The sequence below is a fragment of the Wolffia australiana genome, chromosome 1, assembly GCF_029677425.1.
Source record: "Wolffia australiana isolate 7733 chromosome 1, ASM2967742v1".
NCBI classification, from domain to species: Eukaryota; Viridiplantae; Streptophyta; class Magnoliopsida; order Alismatales; family Araceae; genus Wolffia; species Wolffia australiana.
In genome coordinates, this window is record NC_135835.1 from 26,588,720 (window position 1) to 26,613,127 (window position 24,408).

The 24,408-nt window shown below is 37.7% G+C and overlaps 1 protein-coding gene across 1 annotated transcript; it reads right to left on the reverse strand.

Annotated features, from left to right (window-relative positions):
- Positions 1–19,996: 19,996 nt before the first annotated feature.
- On the reverse strand, positions 19,997–20,685 carry LOC144716947 (glu S.griseus protease inhibitor-like). The gene is made up of 2 exons (XM_078592230.1): positions 20,551–20,685; positions 19,997–20,392 (listed from the first exon to the last, which is right to left on the reverse strand). The coding sequence occupies exons 1-2, from the start codon at positions 20,642–20,644 to the stop codon at positions 20,199–20,201; spliced, it is 288 nt and encodes a 95-aa protein (XP_078448356.1). The 5' UTR covers positions 20,645–20,685; the 3' UTR covers positions 19,997–20,198.
- Between the last annotated feature and the right edge of the window lie 3,723 nt (positions 20,686–24,408).

A 24,408-nucleotide genomic window follows, 5' to 3' on the forward strand; every position in this document is an offset into this window, starting at 1 on the left:
TCAAGTAAATGGGGATTTTCTGGATTTTTATTGGTAAAATTTAGTGCACTAGGAAATGGGATGGGTGGTCTATAATCAACTGGATTGGGGTCTACCATTTTTGGATACCTTTCATCATCCTGGGGGACCATCTCAACATCATGACGGAACGACGCCAACAACAGGACCGAGCCGTATGAGCCAACGCCCGTGACTCCTCGTTCAAATACCTTAAGTGAATACGAAGTCACGCGTGTTTTTGTTTATTTTCTTTATTCCTATTGTTGTAATTTCCTCGCTGAATTGTGGACCAGGCCATTCAGGTTTTGGCCTCGTCCATTTTGAACGATTTTACTTTTTCTCTCATCATTTTGAGAGAACCGCTCGTCTCAAGACGGTTCCCTCAAGTTACGCCCAATTGGGAATGCAAACAGCCCTATATAAGGACAGCATGCCCAAGAGGACGAGTGGACTGAAATTTGAATCAAGTGACATTGTGGTTATTTTTTTGTTCCTAGTTCTCTTCTAGCCATAGGAAATCCTAGTTAGCCCATTAGCCAGGACGTGGGAACAACATGGTAGATTGTCATCCATGATGCCTTGCGTGGATCATCATCCCCTCCCCTCTCTCTCTAGCCGTTCCGTTCGTCACCGTATGAAGGAATTTCTAGTTTGCATTGATCGATCTTGCCTGAAGGAACCTAAAAAAATTGCTTTTTAGAAGGCCTTGGAGTCCTTGCCTCTTGCCGTTAACATTGCTATCCACGTACCACCATCACTGCACCGAGTCCCTCCATCGCCAGCCGATCGTGGTTACTGTCTTTCCATCAATCCCCAGCGGTTGGGACTTGTTCTTGGGTTTCTGATACAAGAACATCACTTGGTATCGTGTCTTGCCTCCGCTTGACACACACGCACGCCGTCCTGACCGCGTGCACTGCAACCTCATCGACCACGCTGCACGCAGTACAGACTGCACGTGCCACGACCTTATCGACTGCGCTGCACACTGTCATTAACTGTGTGCGCCGTAGCGACCGTGCCGCACGCCTTTCTAGCCATGCACGACACGATCCATCGACCACGCCGCACGCCGTAACTGAGCACCTGGTCAACCCGCTACACCGTAGCCCTGCCATGTACGTGTCTATGCGTCCAACCACTGGTCTCGTGTGTCCTTCAAGACCTACACGTATGCGCTGGCCTCGGATGTCCTAAGGTGATGCGCCGCCGAACGTTTGACTTGCTCGCACAGCTCTGCCCATCTACGACAGATAACTTGTTCCATCAGGTTCTACCATTTCCACCCACTTCGCAGATCTTTACTTCCCTATAGTTCCTTGTCGATTTATTACTCTGTGCTTCGAGAGATGAGGCCCATCATTCAATCCATGCTTGCTGAACTTAGTGAGAGATAGGGATTTTCTCTTTCGACATTAACCATTTACGTGGAGACTTGGACGCCGACGGGTAGCATTGCTACCTCTCACCTTATGCATCCGAATTGGTCCAAAGGGATGTTGGGAAGTCGATTGCGCCAAATCAAACTTCGCCAATTTAACTGCTGGTCGTACTTGTTAGTGAATTTGTTTAACTTGTCATTACTTCTCAAAAATTGAATCATAGCATCTAGTTAACTAGTGCATTCATAGTCGTCAATTGGGGTGTAATACGAGCTGACCAATCCCAGCTGATACCCTATTACATCACTCTATTTACTACTTCTTTAGCTTCATGCATTTCTACACCTTTTGCACATTTGTCAAGCAGAATTTTTCCATTTTAGAGTTTTAAAACTGCATTTACTTTCTCATTATCATTTTGATTGTTCACATCTTCTTCAGAATTATACAAAAAAATATTTATGAAACTAGTGCATTATGCAACACCATTATCTTCACTAATGCAAGGTTTCTTTGTATTTTCAGAAGATAAAAAACATGATGATTTTAAATTCCTATGTACACACAACATGATATTCTTTGGATTAATATTAGGTTGAGTAGGGAGTTGACCTAGATGGCTGTCTCTTAGAATGATGTCTTCCAATTTACATTTCATTCTGAGGGTAGGTTGTGGTGCTTGTGCATCTTGTTCTCGCTTGAGCATTTCAATCTCTCTTGTTTTCTTCTAAGTTTTGCATCAACCGCCTCCTCTCTATATGCATGCTCTTTCTCTCTTCATGCATTTCCATGATAAAATACATAAAGGTCAAGTTAGTGTTTTCATTATTGTTGTTAGGATGATAGTTTTCATTATTCTGAGGGTAGGTTGTGGTGCTTGTGCATCTTGTCCTCGCTTAAGCATTTCAATCTCTCTCTTGTTTTCTTCTAAGTTTTGCATCAACCGCCTCCTCTCTATATGCATGCTCTTTCTCTCTTCATGCATTTGCATGATAAAATACATAAAGGTCAAGTTTGTGTTTTCATTATTGTTGTTAGGATGATAGTAAAAATTTCTGAAGTAGTTTTGAAAATTTTGTGGATGTTGTTGCTGGGAAAATTGCTTTGCCGCAAAGTTGTTTTTTGCTCCTTTGTTCCAATTCTTATTAGCAAAATTAGGTCTTTCATTCCATTTAGCGTGCCCTGCATTTTGTCTTCCAAATTTATTAACATGTTCAATCATGAGGCAAGATTCATCAGTATGTTCTTCACTAGAAAGAAAACAACAAGGGATGTTAGTAAATGTTTGCCATCGTATGCATTTGCATTCCCTTTAGTTTTCTACAAAAAGGATTTAAAATTTTTTCTTATATCTTCTATTGTTTTATCAGTCTTGCTCATGTCTCTTTCCAATTTTTCCATTCTGATCTTTGGTTCAACTCCTTTTACATCAACGAGTCCTCCACGCATTGGGCCTGCATTTTGGTTAGTGTTTGAAAATTTTTCTCTATATGTCCAATCTTCCAGTAACTTTTCCATAAGTTTCATAGATTTATCTGCATGAGTATAAAGGAACATTTCTCCACTAGATAAATCTACTAGGTGTCGTTCCTGATCATCCAATCCCCCATAAAAAAATTGAACTAACTAGTGAGATGGAATTCCATGACGGGGATGATTCCTAGTAAGTGCCATGAACCTTTCCCGTGCTTCTCCAATGGTGTCTTTTCCTTAATTGAAATCTCTTATAGCCTTTTTAACTAAAGTGGTCTTTTTATAAGGATAGAAATTCTTTAAAATACTAGACTGTATCTCACTCCATGTTTGAAATTCTTGACCTATCCCTTTAGACCACTCTTTTGCCCTATCTTTCAAATAATATTGAAATAGCCTAAGTTTGAGAATTTCTTGAGGAAGACCTGTATAGCTATAAGCTGAGCATATTTGGTTATATTCATCTAAAAACTCATAAGGTTCCTCATTGAATCATTCATAAAATGTAGGTAGTTGATTGATCATAAATGGGGGTCAATTCTAAAATTGACATTTTCAGGCAGAGGAGCAGAAATTTTAGTGTAGGTTTTGCTCTCTCCATGATCAGAATAATCTCTCAATATAATTATTATTATTACTTATTCAGCTCTAGGCTTTTGATTGTCTTCCATTCTCTCACAGATTTGTTGATTTTCTCCCACGAAGCTCTCAAAAATACTATCAATACTAGGACTTCTTCTACCGATCGTCTCAAGATCCACTAAATGCGGATTTAAGGATCTCCCACCATTCATGCAATGTCAATCATACAAATAGCAAAGACAATCAGATTACCTGAACAAGAAAATCAAAATATGAGAAGTCAAAATAACAAAGTCAAAAGTTTCACTATATGATTTAATGATATCAAAATTCTAAAATCAAAGTCAAAATTGAGTTCAAGTCCAGAATGTAGTAAAGACAATTATACTCACTAGATATGTATCTCCTAATGTATAATTTATGATATTCACCGTGCCTCCCCGGCAACGGCGCCAACTGATCAGCCTAAAATTGGTGTGTAAATATGTCCTTGTTTGAGCTTTTAGACTTATGGAATAAAAGTTATAATATCCCTTAATCGCTAAATACTATGTATAGAACAGCAAGGGGTTGAACCACAGGTAGGCTCTTTGAAAGAACTTTTATCCTCTTTCAAATGAATCAATTAAAAAATGAATCAATTTTCCATTTAGTAGGCCTTCATTGTGTTTCATGTTGTTTTGTAATTAATCAAAATTAAGCAAAAGCTTGATACTAATGTTAGTATTTTCAATCAATACCCCCTAGATATCATAAATTTTGATTCTCACACCAAATTAATTCAGGCTCCCAATATTCAAATCAGGTTCATTCATAAAGACAACTTTTACGTATTAGAATTGGGAAATATTAACCAAGAAAGAGATTTTTGAAAGTGGACTTGAAGATGGATGATTTTTTGATGGAGTTTTTGATTTAGGTGTTTTATATATTGAATTGAATTTTCAACCAACCCATTTCTAAATCTGGAGAGAGAAATAGATAAATTAACCTAGAGAGAGAAAGTAGCAGAATTTGGGGGGAAATTAAATTAAAGATTAAATCGACACTAATCTAGCGATATAAGATGCAAAATGGATGAAAATCAATGTAGGACTAAGGTTTAAGAGTCAGATCTTGAAACAAAATCAAATTGTAATGCTAATAACCATTCAAATCAACTTCAAGGGCATGTACATTTTGCTCTTACCTTGACATTTAAGATTCATTCAAGAAGAAGTTCAAACAATGAAAAATAAACTTACAACTTTGAAGAATGAACCAAGATCTGTTGAATTCACAAACAGCACTCGGTCCTTCTTGACCAATTCCTTGATAGAGATCTTCTAAAGTGCGGTTCCCTATTTTCACAACCTCTATTTCAAGATCCAACCATATGGATCGTAGAGGGTGAAAAGACAAATCAACCCTCAAATTTTGGGCGCAATCGGACGGCTAGATCTCAAGATATCGCCATTTTACAGGCGATCAATCCCAACCGTTAGATTTTTATCTTTCCTCCACGTGGATAGAAATGTCTTTTTTTAATTTGTTGTCTTGTTTCTCCGCCCTCTGATAGCACATTGCCACATCGTTGTGTGCGGAAAATAATGAACTCATTGGCGTTAATGAAGGAAATAATGAAATCAATGCCACGTCACCGTGTTAGCTTCATTTTGAAAAAAAGAAAGCAAATAAATTTGAGCTTACAAGTTTTAATAAATACACGCTGAATACATTCCACGTGGTTATTAATTCTCCGCGTGTACTAATTACATTAAATTCCAAACGCGAAAAAGAACAATACTTACCTTTTTCTTCTCGAGCCACCTAGGTCGCGTAGTAACAGTGACAATGATTGGTTAATTTTGGTATCGTGCATCGCAATGCCATAATTAGCCTACAACGAATGATTTGATTGCATAATCATGGCATCGTGAATTGTGATGCCATGGTTTCCTACAGTGAATGATTGGCGCGGCCCTATCATTTGCACAAAATTTTGGGCGAATGATGTGGAAGCCACCTAATTTAATATAAATGATTTTTTAATATGCAAAATATATTATGTTACTTTTAAAAATGATTTATTGGCTATATAACTGTCAAAAAAATATAAAAAATATGGAAAGTTCCAAAAAATAGTAAAAGGTTAAATGCCCTGAGGTTAAATTAGTAAAAATTATTTATAGCCAAGTATTTTATGCCCTGGAAAAAATATTTCTTCAATGCGCTGAGGTTAAATGGCATGGAAAAAATACTTAAAAATAAAAAAATAATAAAATCATAGTGCAAGTCATTTATGTCCATTTACTTATGATAACATTCAAATAGGGCTAGTAAAACATATATGTGTAATGTAATATTCATCAAATTTACATAACAATTTGCTAGTCCTCAGTGGGTTTATATTCATAAAAGGTTTAGTAGTTAGTTATGCCTTTCTTAATTATTGTTTCTATAATTAACATAATGAGTATATCAAGACAAATGAGAATCGTGGGATTTTATCATATCTATGCGTAATTCTAACTGCTAGATTGATCAAGTCTATGCGTAATCCTGACTGTTATAATTGATTCTATGTGTAATCTTACATTGAATTTGGGCTATCTAATCTCTTAATGAGTATAAGAGTACATGTTCACTTCTTACTAGCAAACATTAGAATTAAGTCTTGTTGGTCCACATCAGCTGCGCATTCGACATGTCTACATCTCGCCCTTCTCCCTCTCTCTCGTTCACTATATATCTCTCTCTCCCCATCTCCCTCTTTCCCTATCTCTCCCTCTCTCCCTCTCCTCCGCTCTCACTCTCTTCCTCTTTCCTCTGTCCCTCTCTTACTCTCCCTCTTTGTCATTCTCACTCTCCTCTCTCACTCCCTCTCTTTCCCTCTCTTGTTCTGCCTCCTTCTCTCATCTCCCTCGTTCCCTCTCTCCCTGTCACAGTCTCCCTCTTGCGCCCTCCCTATCCCCCTCTTTCACTCTCTCCCTCTCACACTCTCTTTCTCACTCCCCCCCCCTCGCTCTCTTACTCCATCACTCTCTCACTCTCACACTCTCTCCATCTTGCATTATCTCAGTTTCCCTCTAACACTCTCTATCTCTCTCACTCTTACACTCATTGTCTCTCTAATTATATCCCCCACTCAATCCCTCTCCCTTTTTCACTCTCTGATTATAAAATACTAAAATAAAGGAGGAGATATTTAGATAAAGTCTAGTTAGATGGAGTGAGAAAAACAATTCAACCTGACATTATCTTTCACATTGAATAGTCAGCATGACTGTGATAAATCAGACAAAGACCAAGACCAGACCATACTTTGTATCTAGGTTCAAGTTTTAGGTAAATCTCAATGGTTATTTAGTCAAGTATATGACAAATATATGTAAATATACAAAAAATATTAAATAATAGTAAAAATAATTCTTACTCATTATGAACTATTCTAATGCAAACTAAGCCATCTTATTACCACGCCAAACCAAAACACTAACAGGTGATAAAACTCCTTGACCGTAGCTTTATATTATTTCTTCAACTTATGATCTGAGTAGCATTATGGTTCCAATTGGTCCGTGGCAAAATAAAAGTATTAACAGAGTATTTCTGAAATAACAGATCTTAGAGTTATGCATTTATTGTTTAAATAAGCTCAAGACCTTCTATTGGACGGTTTACTATTTTTTATGTGACCACATCACTCCCCATAGATAACAAGGTCTATGCTGGGCCACTTGTTTGACATACGGCTTTAATTGCTCTAAGAAAAGTGTGTGGGCTCTCATTGCTCTATTTGAGAAAAAGGGGAAAATTGTTTTGAGAATGCAAGTGTTAAGGGAAGCAGCAAACAACCCAAGAGTAGTTGGATGAGTGGATGAGCCCTCAAGTCCACCACCACCGAAAGAGTGCCAGTTCGCAGCACGAGAGCATATACACCACCACCACCTCCACTGTGATCTTAATAAAAGAAGAAGAAACCAATGACCACACTTTGAGCCAACCTGGCTGAAAGCACACATCCTACAGCCACGTTATCAATTCGGGTAATTTAGTAGATGCCATCCATCCTTCATACCTGTGATCTGAGAGTGAGATTCAAATAATAAAACCCTTTCCTTTGTTCCATTTTTGGAGGTTCCCAATTCATAGGTTTATGCATACGAGGATGTTGGGGTTACTTAATAAACCAATCAGAATGGCACTCGTTAATGCAGCCACTGATCAGGCGCGAAAGGGTAGATCATAAGGATTGATTTTAAACTATGATTTAGTTCCCTCTTTGCACCAATTCTCGTGGCGATTTGACTGCTAGGGGCTACACCCATTTTTATTTAAATCACGGAAGATTTGGTGCGTGATAGCGTGCAAATTATCATGTCAAATTGATGAATATTACATTACATATATGTGTTTTATTGGCCATATTTGCATGATATCATACATAAATGGCCATAAATAACTTGCATTATGAATTAATGATCACGTTTAATGTTTTAGTCTATTTACATGATAGTTAACCTTTGTGTATTAAAGAATTATTTTTTGTAGAACATAAAATACTTGGCTAGAGGTTGGTTAGGTTTTTACTAATATTTCTGGGATTTTTTATATTATTATATCAATTTCAGACCATTATATAGCCAAGAAATGATTTTTAGAATTTAAAGAATTTTTTTATTTTTTTGGTATTTCTAAAAAACATCACATGGTATCAACGTCATTCGCCCAAAATTTGGGCGAATGATTGGATGTATTAAACGAGTAATTTATTATTGTCTCACTATGGCATGGCGATGCGCATTTCCATAATGAACAAATCATGGCTCGATGATTAATTGGCGTGGGCAACGAGGAAAAAAGTACGTTTTTTTGGCTTTTTTGTGCAATAAAGGCATGCCGAGAATCGATCTCTCTATGCGTTAATGCAAGAATAATATTCCTCGTACGCGCGGAATCGATTCATCACGTGCATTGATTACAAGCGGCAATCAACGAATGTCTGTAACGATTTTTAACGTGAATATTCTGTCATTTTTTTTAGTTTTTTAAAAACAGGAAAAGGTGCGGGCGATGTGGCGTGTTCTGAGCCGCTGAAAAGGCATCACCTTTTAGCAGTGATCTCAGCCTTTTAGAGCAGGAAAAAATGTTACAACGCATAGTCCGAGGGTGGAGAAAACAAAAAAAATGTACAGCCAATTAGAAAAGGGCATTTTATTTATCACTTGGAGGAGAGATAAAATATCCAACTGTTAGGAATAATTGCCATTAAAATGGCGATATCTTAAGATCTAGCCATCCAATCGCGCTCAAATTTTGACGGTTGGTTTGCCTTTTCACCCTCTACGGTCATATTATTGGACCTTGAAATAGAGATGAGGAAGGAGGTGATATTCACTTTGGAAGCTCTCCCCCAAGAAATCGGCTAGGAAGGATACAGGTGTTGTTTCTGAAGTCGACATATCTTGGTTCGTTCTCCAAAGTTGTAAGTTTTTTTTTTTATTATTTGAACTTCTTCTTGAACAAATCTAAAATGCCACGGCACGGGCCAAATGTACATGCCACCAAAATTGATTTAAACGGGGATTAGCATTGCGAATTGATTTTGATTCGAGATTTGACTCTTAAATTTTAATTGTACATTGATTTTCATCCCATTTTGCATCATAGATCTCTAGATTAGGGTATAATTACATCTTCAATTCATTTTTCCCCTAATTCTTCTACTTTCTTTCACTAGGTTAATTCGTCTACTTTCTATCTCTGGATTTGAAAATTGATTGCTTGAAAATTCACTTTAATAAATAAAAAACATAAATTTAAAATTTCATCCAAAATTTTTTCCATCTTCAAGTCCAATTTTCAAAAATCAATTTATTGATTATTAACTCAGTTTTAATACATAAAAATCGTCTTCATAAATCATCTTGACAGGAATATTGGTAATATGAATTAATCTGATATAAAAATCAAAATTATCCTATCTAGAGTGTCTTGACCAGAAAATTAAGATCAAAATTAAGCTTTTGCTTAATTTTGAATAATTAGAATTAAAATTAAACACAATTAAGTCCCAATAATGCAAAATTAAATTATTATTGAATTAATTAATTTGAAGTAGGATACAACTTCTCATAGAGTGCCTCCTAGTGGTTCAACCCTTTACTTGCTCTATACGTAGTATTTAGTGATTAAGGGCTATTATAAATTTTATTGCATGTCTAAAAGCGAAAATAATGACAACTTTACATATCAATTTTAGGCTAATCAATTTGCGCCATTGCTGGGGAGGCACGGTGAGTATATAAATTATACATCAAAATATACATATCTAGTGAGAATAATTGTTTTTTGATACATTCTGAACTTGACTCAATTTTTACTATTGATTCAGAATGTTGATTTCATTAAATCACATAGTGAAAATTTGAAATTTGTCATAACGTTTTCTCAGATCTTGATTTTTCTTGTTCAGCTAATCTGATTGCCCTTACTATTTTCGTGATTGACATTGCATGAATAGTAGGATATCCTTAAATCCTCATTTAGTTGATCTTGAGACAATTGGTAGGAGAAGTCATAGTATTGATAGTATTTTTGAGAGCTCTGATCGAGAAAAGCAACAAATAGGTGAGAGAATGGAAGTTAATCAAAATTAAAGAGCTGAACAAGGAATGAGAAGAATGAAATTGAGAGAGTATTCTGATCTTATAGAGAGCGAAACCAACACTAAAATTTCTGCTCCTCTACCTGAAAATGTCAATTTAAGAATTGATCCAAATATGATCAATCAACTACCTATATTTCATGGACGACTCAATGAGGACCCTTATGGGTTTTTAGAAGAATATAACCAAATATGTTCTGCTTATAGACAATTAGAAGATGTGATTGTGAAAGTAGAAAACTGTAGATCTCATGTTGATTTCATAGTTACAGATATGAAAATAACAGGAAATCTTAGTCATGCACCAATAATTTAAGGGAGATCAGTTCTAGCCACGGCAAAAGCCATGACAGATTGGAATAATGGTACAGTTGAACTAAGAGTAGGATAGGAGATGAAAAGATTGAATTATCAATCTCAAAATTAATGAATTATCCAAAAGACACTAGTGAGGGTGTTTGATTTCAAGGTTGGTAGTCAAGCCTAGATTAATATGTGGATTTTACTTTTACAAGAGTTTGATTTGGAAATCAAGGATAAATGTGGTATAGACAATACAGTAATAGATCACCTTTTAAGATTATTTACAGAATTATCAGTGCCTATCCACGATGCATTCCCTAACGAATACATACTAGAAATCCAAGGTTATTGTAAAATTTCTTGTCACAAGGTTATTGTCTAAGGTTGTCAAGAATTTATAAAGATATTAATTACTATTACTATGATGAACCTATGCTTTTTAAACTAGGTGTTGACCATGTGTTTATGAGATGTGTACCCGAGAAGGAACAAGGGAGTGTATAAGATGTTTATCATTCTTCTTTATGTGGTGGACATCATGCCCCAAAATTAATTACATTTAAAGTTTTGAATTGTGGATTCTTTTCGCCAAGCTTATTCTCTGATGGTTTTAAGTTATGCCCTAGTTGTTTAAAAGTCAATCTAGTAAGTATTAAACATAAAGGTAGAATGCCACAACTGCCCATAATTGAAGTAGAAATCTTTGACCTATGGGAGATTGACTTTATGGTACCATTCCCAAATTCAGATGGACATGAGTACATCTTGATGGGAGTAGATTATTTATCCAAATGGGTTGAAGCGATCCCCATTAGGTCAAATCATCATAAAGTAGTTTTTCAATTCATTCAACAACATGTATTTGCAGGTTTGGCTGTCCTAGAGCAATTATTAGGGATGGGGGAAGTCATAACAATAATTCTTAATTCAGGACCAAGTTAAAGAAATATGGGTTCAACATAGAATCACAACCCCATATCATCCACAAGTCAATGGTAAAATTGGCAATTCAAATAGGGAAATTAAGAAATATGATGTCGGACGTCATCGATGGCGTCGTCCGACAGGTAAAATCACTAGGTGAATGTAACTACGTGATGCGAGATGTCCAAGGTGGAATGTATGTTCAAGGCCGACGAGTGGGAAATTCACCGATCTCTGAGCTACGAGGCAGTAGTGGATGACGATGACGGTGACCTTCTGACCCTCGTTAAAGCGATGACACCAACTATGGCACCGAACCGAAGGAATCCGTAGGGGTTCGCACGTAACGGACGGGCGCGGCCCGTGCCTAGGAGGACACTCAACTTCATAGTTTTCACGATAAATGTCTCTCACCTATTCTAGCCCGAGCGCGGTGGAGTGCAGCTGAAAAATATATTACAAGATGTAATTAAACCAACGAGCCAAGAGGAACAGCCTACCTTGTTGGGGCGGTGTTCGTCGTCGATGTCTTCATTGGTGCAAAGGCGGTTGCGGGCAGATGCAGGGGGAACGTGCTGAGAGCTCCACGGTATAACTTTGACAACAAGCGGATGCGCGGTGATGGAGCGTGTTGTCAGAGGTCGTGGTGAGGATGACCGGAGTAGCTGATGGAGGTGAAGCGGATCAAGTGAACAACTAAGTCCGGAGGAACGACTGTCCACAATGCCGGCACGTGCGTCCGAGATATGGTGGACAAGCAAACCACATTTACTTGTCAACGGCGTCTCATGTACGGGTCGATGGCGCAGGCTAGGTTCTGGCATTGCTTCAGCACGAGGGCCACGGTCAACGTGTGCACTTGGAAATGGGTGTGGATACCCTCCCCCTGACAACAGCGCAAGCGTACGACTCCTCAGAGAGGTGGACGACCAGAAATTGCCGGCGTTGATGTGTGAAGTGATGCACGGACGGGCGCGTTTGTGAAAGACCGGCGCTTGAGGACGATAAGTCTCAAGCGGATCATCTGGGGATGACTGCAGGGAAGGATGATCGAGGGTGGTCCGTGCCCTCGCTGGTCAGTCACGACGTCAGCCGCAGGAATCTGTCGGCCAAACAATTGGGACACGGTCCTCTCACGCGTTATTAAACGCATGGTGGAGCGTTGACCGTTCGGATCTGCGAACTGGGACTGCTCGGTGGTGCAACTTGTTGCACCCTGCACTGAGTTGTAGATTTGGTGGAAAAACTTTGTGGCGCAAGAAGGGACTTGGCACTGACGGTTCAGAATCGTCTGGCCATTGGCGACGTGGAAATCAATAAGAGTGGTGACGCTGTTGGTGGCCCCTTACGCTCTTGTTGGTTCCCAGTGTTTCTCGTTCATTCTACTTCTCCTTCTTCCTCCTCTTCCTCTTCTCCTTCCTTCTCCTCCTTCAACCTTCTTCCTCCTTCCTGGTGAGATGTTAACCGGAAATAACTTCCACAAACTGCAAATTCCTGATCTGAAAACACAACGTGGGGCCATCATAGCCTTATATAGGGCCATCCATGATGAACCCCTTACACAAGGGTCCAACAAGGGGCCCAATAAGGACCCGCCAATTTACAACATAATTAAGAAAACTAAGAAAGAGAAAGAAAATGATACGAAATTAAAACAATACGCTCGTGTCACGACGAGTAGGGGTACTCGTCGTGACAAACACAAAAGAAAGAACAGAAACAAAGGAAACCAGATAACGGAGGATGCGAACACGTGCTTTATCCGGGGTACTTAAACCTGGGCATTTTCACAGGCGCTTTAGCGTGTCGGTCGGGCTGGACTCGGACCGGTGGCGATGCTAGTAATGGCGACGACGTCGGCGATGGCTTCGCTGATGATTCGTCAACGTCGTCTTGATGCATTCCATCAAAAATTATTAAAAAATTAATCGGCCTGATGGGAAGGATTGGTCAACTAAGTTCTATGATGCCCTAGGGGCATATAGATCTGCTTACAAAACACCCTCATGGATGTCTCCTTATAGGGTTGTTTTCGCTAAGGCCTGTCACCTTGTAGTGGAAATAGAACGTCGAGCATATTGGGCTATAAAAAAACTAATATCTGTTTAGATGCAGTAGGAAAACAACGTTTATTGCAAGTGCACGAACTCCAGGAGCTATGGCAACGTTTATTTGCCATATTTGTATGTTATTATACATAAATGGACATAAATGACTTCAATTATCATTTTTATGGTTGCTTTTAATTTTAAAGTATTTTTACACGATATTTTACCTTAGTGCATTGAAGAATTATTTTTTGCAGGACATAAAATACTTGGCTAGAGGTTGGTAAGGGTTTTAGTAATTTTTCTCGAGTTTTGCATTTTTTTATAATTTTCTGACCATTATATAGCCAAGAAATGATTTCAAAAAATGATATTTTTTATTTATTTGGAATTTTAAAAATTATTTTTAAAAACTCACGTGGCATCCATGTCATTTGCCTGAAATTCAAGCAAAGGATTGGATGCGTTAAACAAGTACTTTGTTATTGGCTCATGCGCGATGCCATCATATACGAATCATGGGCCATGATTAGTTCGTGCAGGCAGTGAGGAAAAAGGTACCTTTCTTTTGCTTTTTCATGTGATAAATGCACGCAGAGAATTGATCTCCTTGTGCATTTATGCAAGAATATTATCACGTGGCATGTTCTTAACTGCTGACGATGCATCACCTTTTTGCAATGATTCCGGCCTCTTGAAGTGCGCAGAAATGTGGCAGAGCAAGATTCGAGGATGGAGAAAACAAGAAAAATGCATCAGCCAATCTGAAAAGGGCATTTTTATTATTGTCTGGATGATAGATAAAATGTCAAACGGCCAGTATAAATTGCCAGTAAATTGGTGATATCTTGAGATCTAGCCGTCTGATCGCCCTCAAATATTAAGGGTAGGTTTGTTTTTTTACCCTCTACAAGCCATGTTCTTGTATCTTGAAATAGAGGTACGAAATGTGGTGAAATTCACTTTGGAAGCTCTCCCCCAACAAATTGGCCAAGAAGGACACATGTGCCATTTTTGAAGTCGACAGATCTTGGTTCGTTCTTCAAAGTTGTTTCTTTTTCATTATTTGAACTTCTTCTTGAAAAAATCTAAAGCGCCACGACATGGGCCAAAGGTACATGCCATTGAAGTTGTTTTGAATGGTGATTAGCATTGGGAATTGATTTTGATTCAAGATCTGACTCTTAAATTTTATTTCTACATTGATTTTCATCCCATTTTGTATCTTAGATCTCTAGATAAGGGTCCGAATACATCTTTAATTTATTTTTCCCTAAATTCTTTTACTTTCTTTCTCTAGGTTTATTCTTTTACTTTCTTTCCGTAGATTTAGAAATTGATTGCTTGAAAATTCAATTATATACATCAAAAATATAAATCCAAAATTTGATCCACAAATTCGTCCATCTTCAAGTCCAATTTTAAAAATCTCTTTCTTGTTTATTAAGTCCTAATTTAAATGCATAGAAATGGTCTTCATAAGTCATCTCGTTTAGAATATTCGTAATCCAAATTAATGTGGTATAAGAATCAAAATTATCCTATGTAGAGGGTCTTGATAAAAAATATTAAGTTCAAAATTAAGCTTTTGCTTAGTTTTGATGAATTGAAAACAAAATTAAACATAAATAATGCCCATTAATGCAAAATTAATTCATTCTTGAATTAATTTTTTTGAAGTAGGATAAAAAAGTTTTCAAAGTGCCTCCATATGGTTCGACCCCTTGCTTGCTCTATACATAGTATTTAGTGATTAAGGGGTATTATAAGTTTTATTGCATAAGTCTAATAGCAAAAATAATGACATATTTTAGATACCAATTTTAGGCTTTTCAGTGCTTTGTTGTCTATAGTTGATCAATATTTAGTCTAGGAACATAGTAGATTACCTAGAAATTGATATTATAGAAATTAAAGTTTGACTCGAGATATAATAGTCCAACCCCTTTATGGAATCAATCAAACCCCTACGAGGCACCAACAAATTCATCCATTTTATATCAAAATTATCTTATATGAAAATGAAAACTTCTATTATATAAATATATATAAACCACATTAAATCACTATAATCTAATCCATAACTATAACATGGTATAAGTATTTTCCTCTTAATACTCTTATTGATTATCTTATTTTCCCTAACCTTAACTTAAGCATTAGATTGACATTTAAAAGCTATATCCTATCAAGATATCCCCAGGCCTACATTGGATATTTCATTGATTTATATGTAATTACAAATATGTTTGATTTTGGCTAATTTGATTTATATCTACACTATAAGTCACAATAGCCCTACAATTCATCAATATTATAATCACATACTATATTAAGTGTGTCTGCCTACTACTACAGGCTTCTTTCTTGTTTTTTATATTGACAAAACCATGATCTCAGGTACAACCAACCCAAGGGTTGTGCTCGTAGATTGTTTCAATCATGCCCTAGATGCCACCCCATCAAATTTTAGTACTCTAAGGTTGAGTGTTTAGAAGAGATTATAGGCGTAGAGTGAGCGTAAATATCACAACTAAACACAAACTGCACTCACCCACGCCCACAAAACAAAGGAAAAAATACAACAGTGATACTGCTGCATGTCATAGTGGAAACCTTGGGGCGAGCATGCCGGGTGTGTCCCCAAGAGGTGGCGAAATGTTATGTTCATGCTCATGAGGTATAATCTTGGAGTGTCATGAAGGTATCACGTCTATGCACGTTGTGCACTCCTGCCTCTAGTGTTCCATGCGATACAGCAGAGCATAAAGTGAAGATGATAGTTTATCGATCCATATATCGATTTGTTTAACAGACTGACAAAACAAGGGTGAGTTATGATATCTATGACTCTTGTGGGTTATTCCATGTAAAAGTGTGCTTGATACATCCAGTTGATGAATTTTTCCAACGGTTGCTAATTTCAAGTGTCATTTAGCAAATGCTTGATTACAGGGCTAAGAATTTATGTAAAATCAAATGCTTTTTGCTGATTGAATCCCTTAGCTACTAATCTAGCTTTGTATATATCAATATTACCACTAGGTTTGTATTTGAACTTCTATACACAATATTAAAATTTGAATCCCTTTGAATTAACATCCAAGTCTGATTCTAAATAAGAGCATCGTATTGTACTCTCATTGCGTGCATCCAATTCTAGTCTCTAAATGCGACGGTGTAAGTAGTTCATTTTGCAGTGTTTGTAAAGCTTGTAAACAAACATTTTGGAATTGGCCGTTTAATAGATGAGAATGACAAATGATTGCTAGTGCAGCTAGCTTCATCTTGGAGGTAGACTTCAATTAGTTTTTTAATCTTAATAGGGACTCGAGGCTCAGGTGTTCTATCAAGTTTGCTAGAGATATCCATGAAATTAGGAACTCTTGTATTGGACATAGAGTTATTAGATCTTAATGAGGTAATATCCTTCTAAATGTCCAATGGTAAGATTATTGTTTATGATGGAATATCATTACTGATTCAGAATCTTGTAAAGGTGATGATATATTTTGCGTATTATCCATTGGAGATCTACACTGGTATAAGTGCGAGGTGATGCATGTAACTATATGATGACACCCAAGTTTTATGGGCTACTTCTCAAGTGATGAGTTAGAACAAAAGGAAATAAATACTCTTAAAATATAACATGACATGAAATATAAATTTTACTTCAACGCACTCAAAAACACCTGTATCCAATGTGCATTGAGATGTATCCCAAGAAGACTCATCTTTATGATCGTGCATCTATCTTGTAATGTGCATATGACCTCAAATATGGACAACATTAACATCTAAAAGATCTTAAAGAAAAGTAGTCAGATGTATTTCTAAACATAACTTCGAATGGGTACTTTTTTAAGAGAACATGAGTTGGTAATTTCTTAATGAGATATGTAGCTACTGCATCATCCCAGCATGATTAAGCGATGCTAATGCTGTTTCTACTATGTGCTTATATTTTCTATTTGCATATTTGTTTAGTAAGGGGTATGAGGGCATGACACTCGATAAAAAAGCCCTTTGTGATTTTAAACTTTGGTGAAAAAGATAGAAATTACGTAGCCCAGTCAGATTAAAATAGTTAACTTTAGGAAAACCCTGATTTTTTACTCTCCTTTGACATTCAATAACTAGATAAAACCTTAGCTCTCTTTTTTCAAAAGATACAACCACAAATACTTACTATAATCATCAATGAACACAACATAGTATGTAAAACCGAAGCTTAGAAAAGACAGGTGGAGGTCCCCATTAATCAGAATGAGAAAATGTTGAGAGGCTTTTAGAGTGATGTTAAATAAGAAAAATAAACTTCTATGTGATTTGGAATTTTGACATGATTCATATACATATTGATTATTACAACTTGTAATTGATTGCTAAATAACTAGTTGTAAAATTTGAAGTTGGGGATGCTCGAGGCCAGAGTGCCAAGTATCTGACGATGTCTTTTTTCTAATCATGGTAGTTGACTTGTTTGGGTGTGGCTTCAGATAGTAGAGCCCATCCTTAATTGTTCTCGTAAACAGAATGTGATTGGTTTTCTTGTCCTTCAAAAGACACTGAGATGGATGCAACTCAACAAAATCATAATTATGTATGGAATAGACAATAAATTGTTTCTAATTCCAGGTACGGGCAGTATATATTTTTTAAAAAAGTTTCATCATAAGTGGAAATTGTGATGAGCTGATTGATAGAATTTTTGAACATGGACCATTCCCAGTCAAAGATGTTCCCTCTGTTGATAGTTTGTTGGATTTACAGTGATGCAGTGATTTGATGTTACATGATGCATTGCTCCACTATCTAGGAATGATGGCCCACTTTCTGAGTTGTTCATTATATAGGCTTGAGGAGATTTTTGATAGGTGTTTTTGTCTGTGTCCAATTTTGCTGAATTCTGGTAAACTATTGACAATTTCTAGTTATCTGATCACACTGATAGCATATCTTGCATCTTGGTTGAAACTTGTTAGTCCTCCCTCTTCCCTATCCATGGGTTTCAGTAAATCCTCTTGACTGATAATTATGCCTTCTTCGTGTCTGTGTTGGAGATGAATGTCTATGAACTTGACTATTGTTTGCCATGGGAGTATCTTAAGCTCGCTTGTTGTAGATAGGTGAGATAAGCTTCGTGTGCCTTGATTTTGGTTACTATTTCTTAAAATTCAAACATTGATACCAAGTACAAACTGACTATATTCTGTTCCCAATCTTCCTAAGAAAGTAAAAATAACTGGACCTTCATCAATTTCTGCATCAGCAGACTCTAGTGCTTGCTATATTGTGAAATTGATGATGAAGATCCATGATTCTTGTTTGGTTTCATCTAGAGAAGGTACTTCCCAACGTGTTCCATTTAAATTAGTTGATTTGGCTTAATCGATACATTAAATAATTAATTCTGACAAGGTGGCATGAAGAAACCCGACAATCTTTTGATCATTCTTCCACCATCCATTGGATTATGGGTTCGCCGCCAGATTTCTCTTAGTCTGAAATAGAAACAGAACATGGGAACACATATTATTAATTGATACACGTTGAGAATAGGGATCATTGATCTATTCCAATTCTTATAGTTGTCGTCATTGAGCCCGACCAATACTGTGGCTCCTGAAGGAATCTTCACCGGGACTGGTCCAGTTGTGACAGAATTAACATGGACTGTTGAAGACAATGAGGCAGAAGCATATAATGCAGTGGAGATTTCTTCTGCCATGGCGTTCGGAAGCTCGGATACCATGTTGAAGCTGATCGAGCTCCAAACAGTAGACGAGAGTTATAGATGTGAAATGTAAAGAATGTGAGAGAGAAAGGGAGAGATGGAGAGAGATGACAGAGCAAGAAGAAAGGGGTAAGATAAGCCGTTAAGATCGTTGTATATCTGCGAATAAAATGATACATGTGTGTTGGTATTTATATAAATCGTATAAGTAACAATATATGTTAGTTCGCTGACTGATCCTGACCGTTATAGCAATATATAATGGATATATCAAGATTTGATCCTAGCCGTCTATCTTCTCCTAACTAGATTTGATTCTCTCCATTTATTTTTCCTTACTATGTCTATTCCTATTTGTTTTTTCCTATAGTTAATCCTAACCACTAGATCTCCTTCGGGAGTATAGGGCTCGTGAATATTTCTTACTAGTCTAATCGTATATTAAGTCCTATCGGGTGGCTTGTGCTGACATGTCGATGAGACAGAGAGTAATACATTCGGGTGGCATGGGTGACGATTGTAATCATTCGCTGAGTTGTGTTACCACTTTATTTTTTGGTCTCCGTCTGTTCTCTACGACTCTGATTAGGTTTCTAATTCTATAAGTTGTTTAGCTCTCTCTCTCTCTCTCTCTCTCTCTCTGGTTTCTATCTCTCCTCTTTCTCGGTCTCTTGCTCGCAGGTTATGACACTCTCTCTCTCCCCTATTTTCTTCCTCGGTGTCGCGCTTTGACCTTGACGTTCTACTTCCGTTTTTTACCTTTACTATTGTTTAATCCTTATTTCTACCTTCTAGCTCCCTTCTTTTCTCTAGGTAGTCCCTCATTTAATCCTTATTGCTTGGTAATCAGGTGTTATCATTTGCAGGTGTATATGAAAAGCACTGAAAAGAAGAATAGAGCAGCACCCGCTTTTGGCAAAGTGGATTAAATATACTTTCTGGAAATACCAAGTGTACGATGACACATTTATTTGTCAACCACAGGTCTATAAAAGACTGCCTTTATCCATTATTGTTCGACGTCTGAAATCATCAGATTTCAGATTTATTGAAGCGAAAAAGATTTTCAGGCTATTGTTGTGTCTCCGCATCAGCTCCTACCCGACTTGTGGAATTCGGACGACTATTCCTCGGCTGTTCACACGCACGTATACATTGTCGCAAAGGACTACCGTGAGTGTAACAGCATTTTCAGGAATCACGCGCGCACGAACGAAGGGATTCTCCCGTTCGATTATTTCCGCAGCGACGCGGCCCCTGAAACCAACAAGCTCCGGCCACGAACTCTTTCCTTCAAGGTGCATCTTCACAGTTAGCAATCAGTCCGAGCCGATTGGATCGAAAAATAAATAACTTTCGGAAATTTTTCCCAAAAAAAAAAACAATGGAGCTGGTAAAACCATAGACGAACGTTGGTGGTAAGGCAAGAAAGGGGATTTGCTTTCTTACCTCGGCAGTCCGCCATTCTTCTTCTCTGGAGGCTGCAACTAGAAATGATGGGTTGATAGAATGAATGGCGAGTTGAACAGAGGCACCGTGGCATTTATATAGGCGATCCCGGGGTTCTGAGGACATAAGAGTAAGGAGGACGGGTCAGCTTTGCTGTTTAAGGAATGTGAATCGGTCAAAGAAGTTTATACATGTGTTTCTCTACCATTTGTTTGATGTCAAGAATAGGTGGACGTGTTGGACTTTAACATCCTCTTTGCGTCTCAACAAACATACGATAGCCACACGCAAGTTCCGCGTAAGCATCTGATTTCTTTCGTGCTATTGACCATAGCATCGATTCTTACCCTTTGACCAACGACTACACTTTAAATCTTCATTATGATATTGAAGGTCGACCAGACAAGGGAAACGAATTGGATGTAGGACTCAATATGCATTTCCAAACATACCAAATAGGAGAGAGAAAAGAATCGTAATTTATCTGGATGGAGATGCCAGTTGTGGTAGTTAATGGCATCGATGAAGTGGATGGATAGGTTTAAAGGCTTGTTAAAGATTAAGATAAAATATGCCATTCTGATTAATATAATGTTCTGGTTTTATATTTCAGCGTCCGCAGCATTAGATTGTTGTGTTCTATTCGCGACTTTTAGAAAGAGGAAACACAACAAGGATGTAAGAAATATATATCTGAGAAGAGTCCCGCTGCAAGGCTTGAAATAAGGACCACACAGGCTGAACAGAAATATGGGTGTTTCATTAGGCAACAGGTATTGCCAAATCAGCGGCGTAGTAACCTTTTGTAAAGATAGTTTTGAAATTTCACGGATGTGGTAGACGATTTTCTGAGGATTAGTCGACGATTTTCTTAAATAAGCTTGCATAACTTCTCATGTTTTTCTCCACCACACCATTTTCATTTGTCGGATACACCATTTTGCTTATGGGCCATCCGACTGATCAAATACTTGGATCACATTCGATTTAATCCGATTGAATCGGACTGCTGAGCTCGACAGAGTGGGTAGAGCGAAATAAGATTGCACGTTTGACTTTATTAAATAAAGAACGCCTTCGCCATCTGTAGGGGGACGTTTGGTTCCATAAACCTTTCTAATCGAATAAGGCCAGTCAGACGAGTCAGCGTCGGTGTGAACAAGATATTTGGTCCAAGCGTTCGGCATGGACAAGGTTATGGCGTTAACGTCTGGTGGGGGAAGGTCAAGCGATGGGATTCAGGTTATGGGTTTACCCACATACCTGTTGATATTGTTGAAGGAGTCTCAAACTCCGCAAACTCTGCGGTTCCATTCTGTTCTGGAGTGTGGGGACAGGACACTCTGTGAACAATACCTTGAGTTTGGAGATGGTTGTGGAGAGATTGATACTCTCCTCCCCAATCTGATTCTAAGTACATTTTTTAATTGAATTGCCTTTCAACTTGTTTTTGGAATGTGACAAACGTATCTAAAAGATCACTTTTTCTTTTCAGAGGATAAAGCCAGTCATATTTACTATAATCATCGACAAAAACAGCATAGTAAGAAAATCTGGAATGGGAAATGAAGGGAGCTGGACCCCAAAGATCAGAGTGTATTATTTCAAGACATTTAATTGAGTGATGCATAGTGCTAGAGAATGGGAGTTTATGAGCTTTCGAGACATTACATGAATCCCCAATCTGATTCTAAGTACTTAATTTTGTAACTTATCATTCAGATAATGTTTCATCTGAAGAATTGAGGTTTTGAGTTTACTTGTCAAAACCTGAGGTGAGGTTATGAAGTTCTTGCAGAATCTCACAGAGGCACAATTTTAGAAGTGTGAGATTATGAGTAGTGTGACTTTAGATGCAACTTTATGAGCATCAGAATATATAATATGACCATATTTCTGAATCAAAGACTTCAAAGTCTTGAATTGGGGATGTCCTAGTCTCTGATGCCAGGCGGCTTCAGAGGTTTGTTCCCTACTGCACGCAGTTTTATGAAGCTGGTGATCCAAGAAGTAGAGTCCTTTTCTAGTTGTTCCTTTGAGAAGAATCTTGTTGGTGGCTTTGTCCTTCACAATACAAAAAGAGTCATGAAATTCAACAACAACATTATTATCATAAGTTATTTTTTGAATTGATAACAAATTTTTATTATTTGATGGCACATGAAGTGTGATTTTTAGATAGAGAGTTTTATCACACGTACTTATTTTGGAATTTCCGATTGCAATAATATTCAAACCTGTGCCGCTACCTATTTGGAGACAGTCATTTCCTTGATAAGCTTGAATTTGTTGCATGGAATTTGGATCAGGAGTGAAATGGTGAGTGGGACCACAGTCTAGATACCATCCCTGTTGTTCTGCAGAATAAGCTTGAGGGTACTCACCAGTTCTGTTTTGATAATTCGCAGAATTCCCAGAAGATAATCTTATAAACTACTGGCATTCTCTGGCTCGATGCCCATACTGAGAGCAAATCTGACATCTAGGTTGGTAATTCTGATTCCTTCCTCGACCCTTGGTTTCTTCCTCTGCAGTTGTCATTTCTGGAGCTGCGCCCTTGTTCAGAAGTCTTTCATCGATAGCTATCATTTCTGGGATAGTGTCTTTGATCAGTAGAATTTCTTTGATAACTATCACTTAGTGAGCTTTGATTCCGATCATTGTTTCTGTACCTTCGATTTTGAACTGAGGTTGCCATAAGTGGGAATCCGTTGGAGTTGCCCTTTTGGTAATGGTTTAAATAATCATCATGAGCTTTCAAATTTGTAACAATTTGCTCGAATCCCATGTGATCAATGTTGACATTAATGCTAATCACAGCGGAAGAGTATTCCGGAAATAGTCCCCTCAAAAATGTATAGATCTTTGAGGGCTCATTGACAGGATAACCCACAATTTCTAACGCTTCAACTATTGATCTAAACTGCTTAATGTAATCATCAATTGACATTGTACCTTTGGCAATGTTGGCGAATTGCCTGTTCAGTTCCACTATTATGGATTGACTTCTTCCTGCAAAGGTATTTTCTAGCGTTTCCCAGACTTCCCTTGCTGGTTTAGCTTTGGCAACACATGGCTGGAGTTGTTCAGAGATGGTTAATTGGATAAAACCAAAGACTTATTGATCAACTCTCAACCAGTTTTTGAATTCAGGATTATCCACTGAATTTACGGTTTGATCTGAAATAGGGACAGGAGGTGACGCAGTACCATTAATAAATATATTCAATCCATACCCGTTCAGAAGTGGATGGACGATGTTCTTCCACATTTGAAAATTGTTGGAATCCAGCTTGACTGAGACTGTGAGTCCCGGAGGGATAACGTTAGGCAATGGTCCGACGACTGTCGTGGTTGACAGATTTGCAAACTTAGGGATGGCGATTGTGGAAGCTCGAATTTCTTCTCCCATGCTCGAATCACCCCCCTCTGATACCATGCTGAGAATCTTGAATCTTTAAAATGAAAGAAGAAGAAGAGATTGAGAAAGAAGAGAGAGGAGAGAGGAGGAGACAGAAGAGACACAAGAAGAGTAGAAAGATCATTGTATTTCCCTTGAGAGTTAAATGTGACATTTGTTGAGTATTTATAATATGTATATAGTCTAAAGATAGTAAGTTTCCGTTTATGTAAATATATCCATTGTAACGGTTTACAACGGGTATATAACATTCCTGGTCAGATTTAATCTGCGCCAAAGTAACGAAACCGGTGCACCAATGACAGCCGTTGATCGGTGTCGTGAACCTCTTGTATAACGTTCACTTCAGATTTAATCTGAGCCGTATAATGAGATGGGTGCACAGATCACAGCCGTTGATCGGTGCCGTAGACCCATTAGTTATAACGGTTATATTT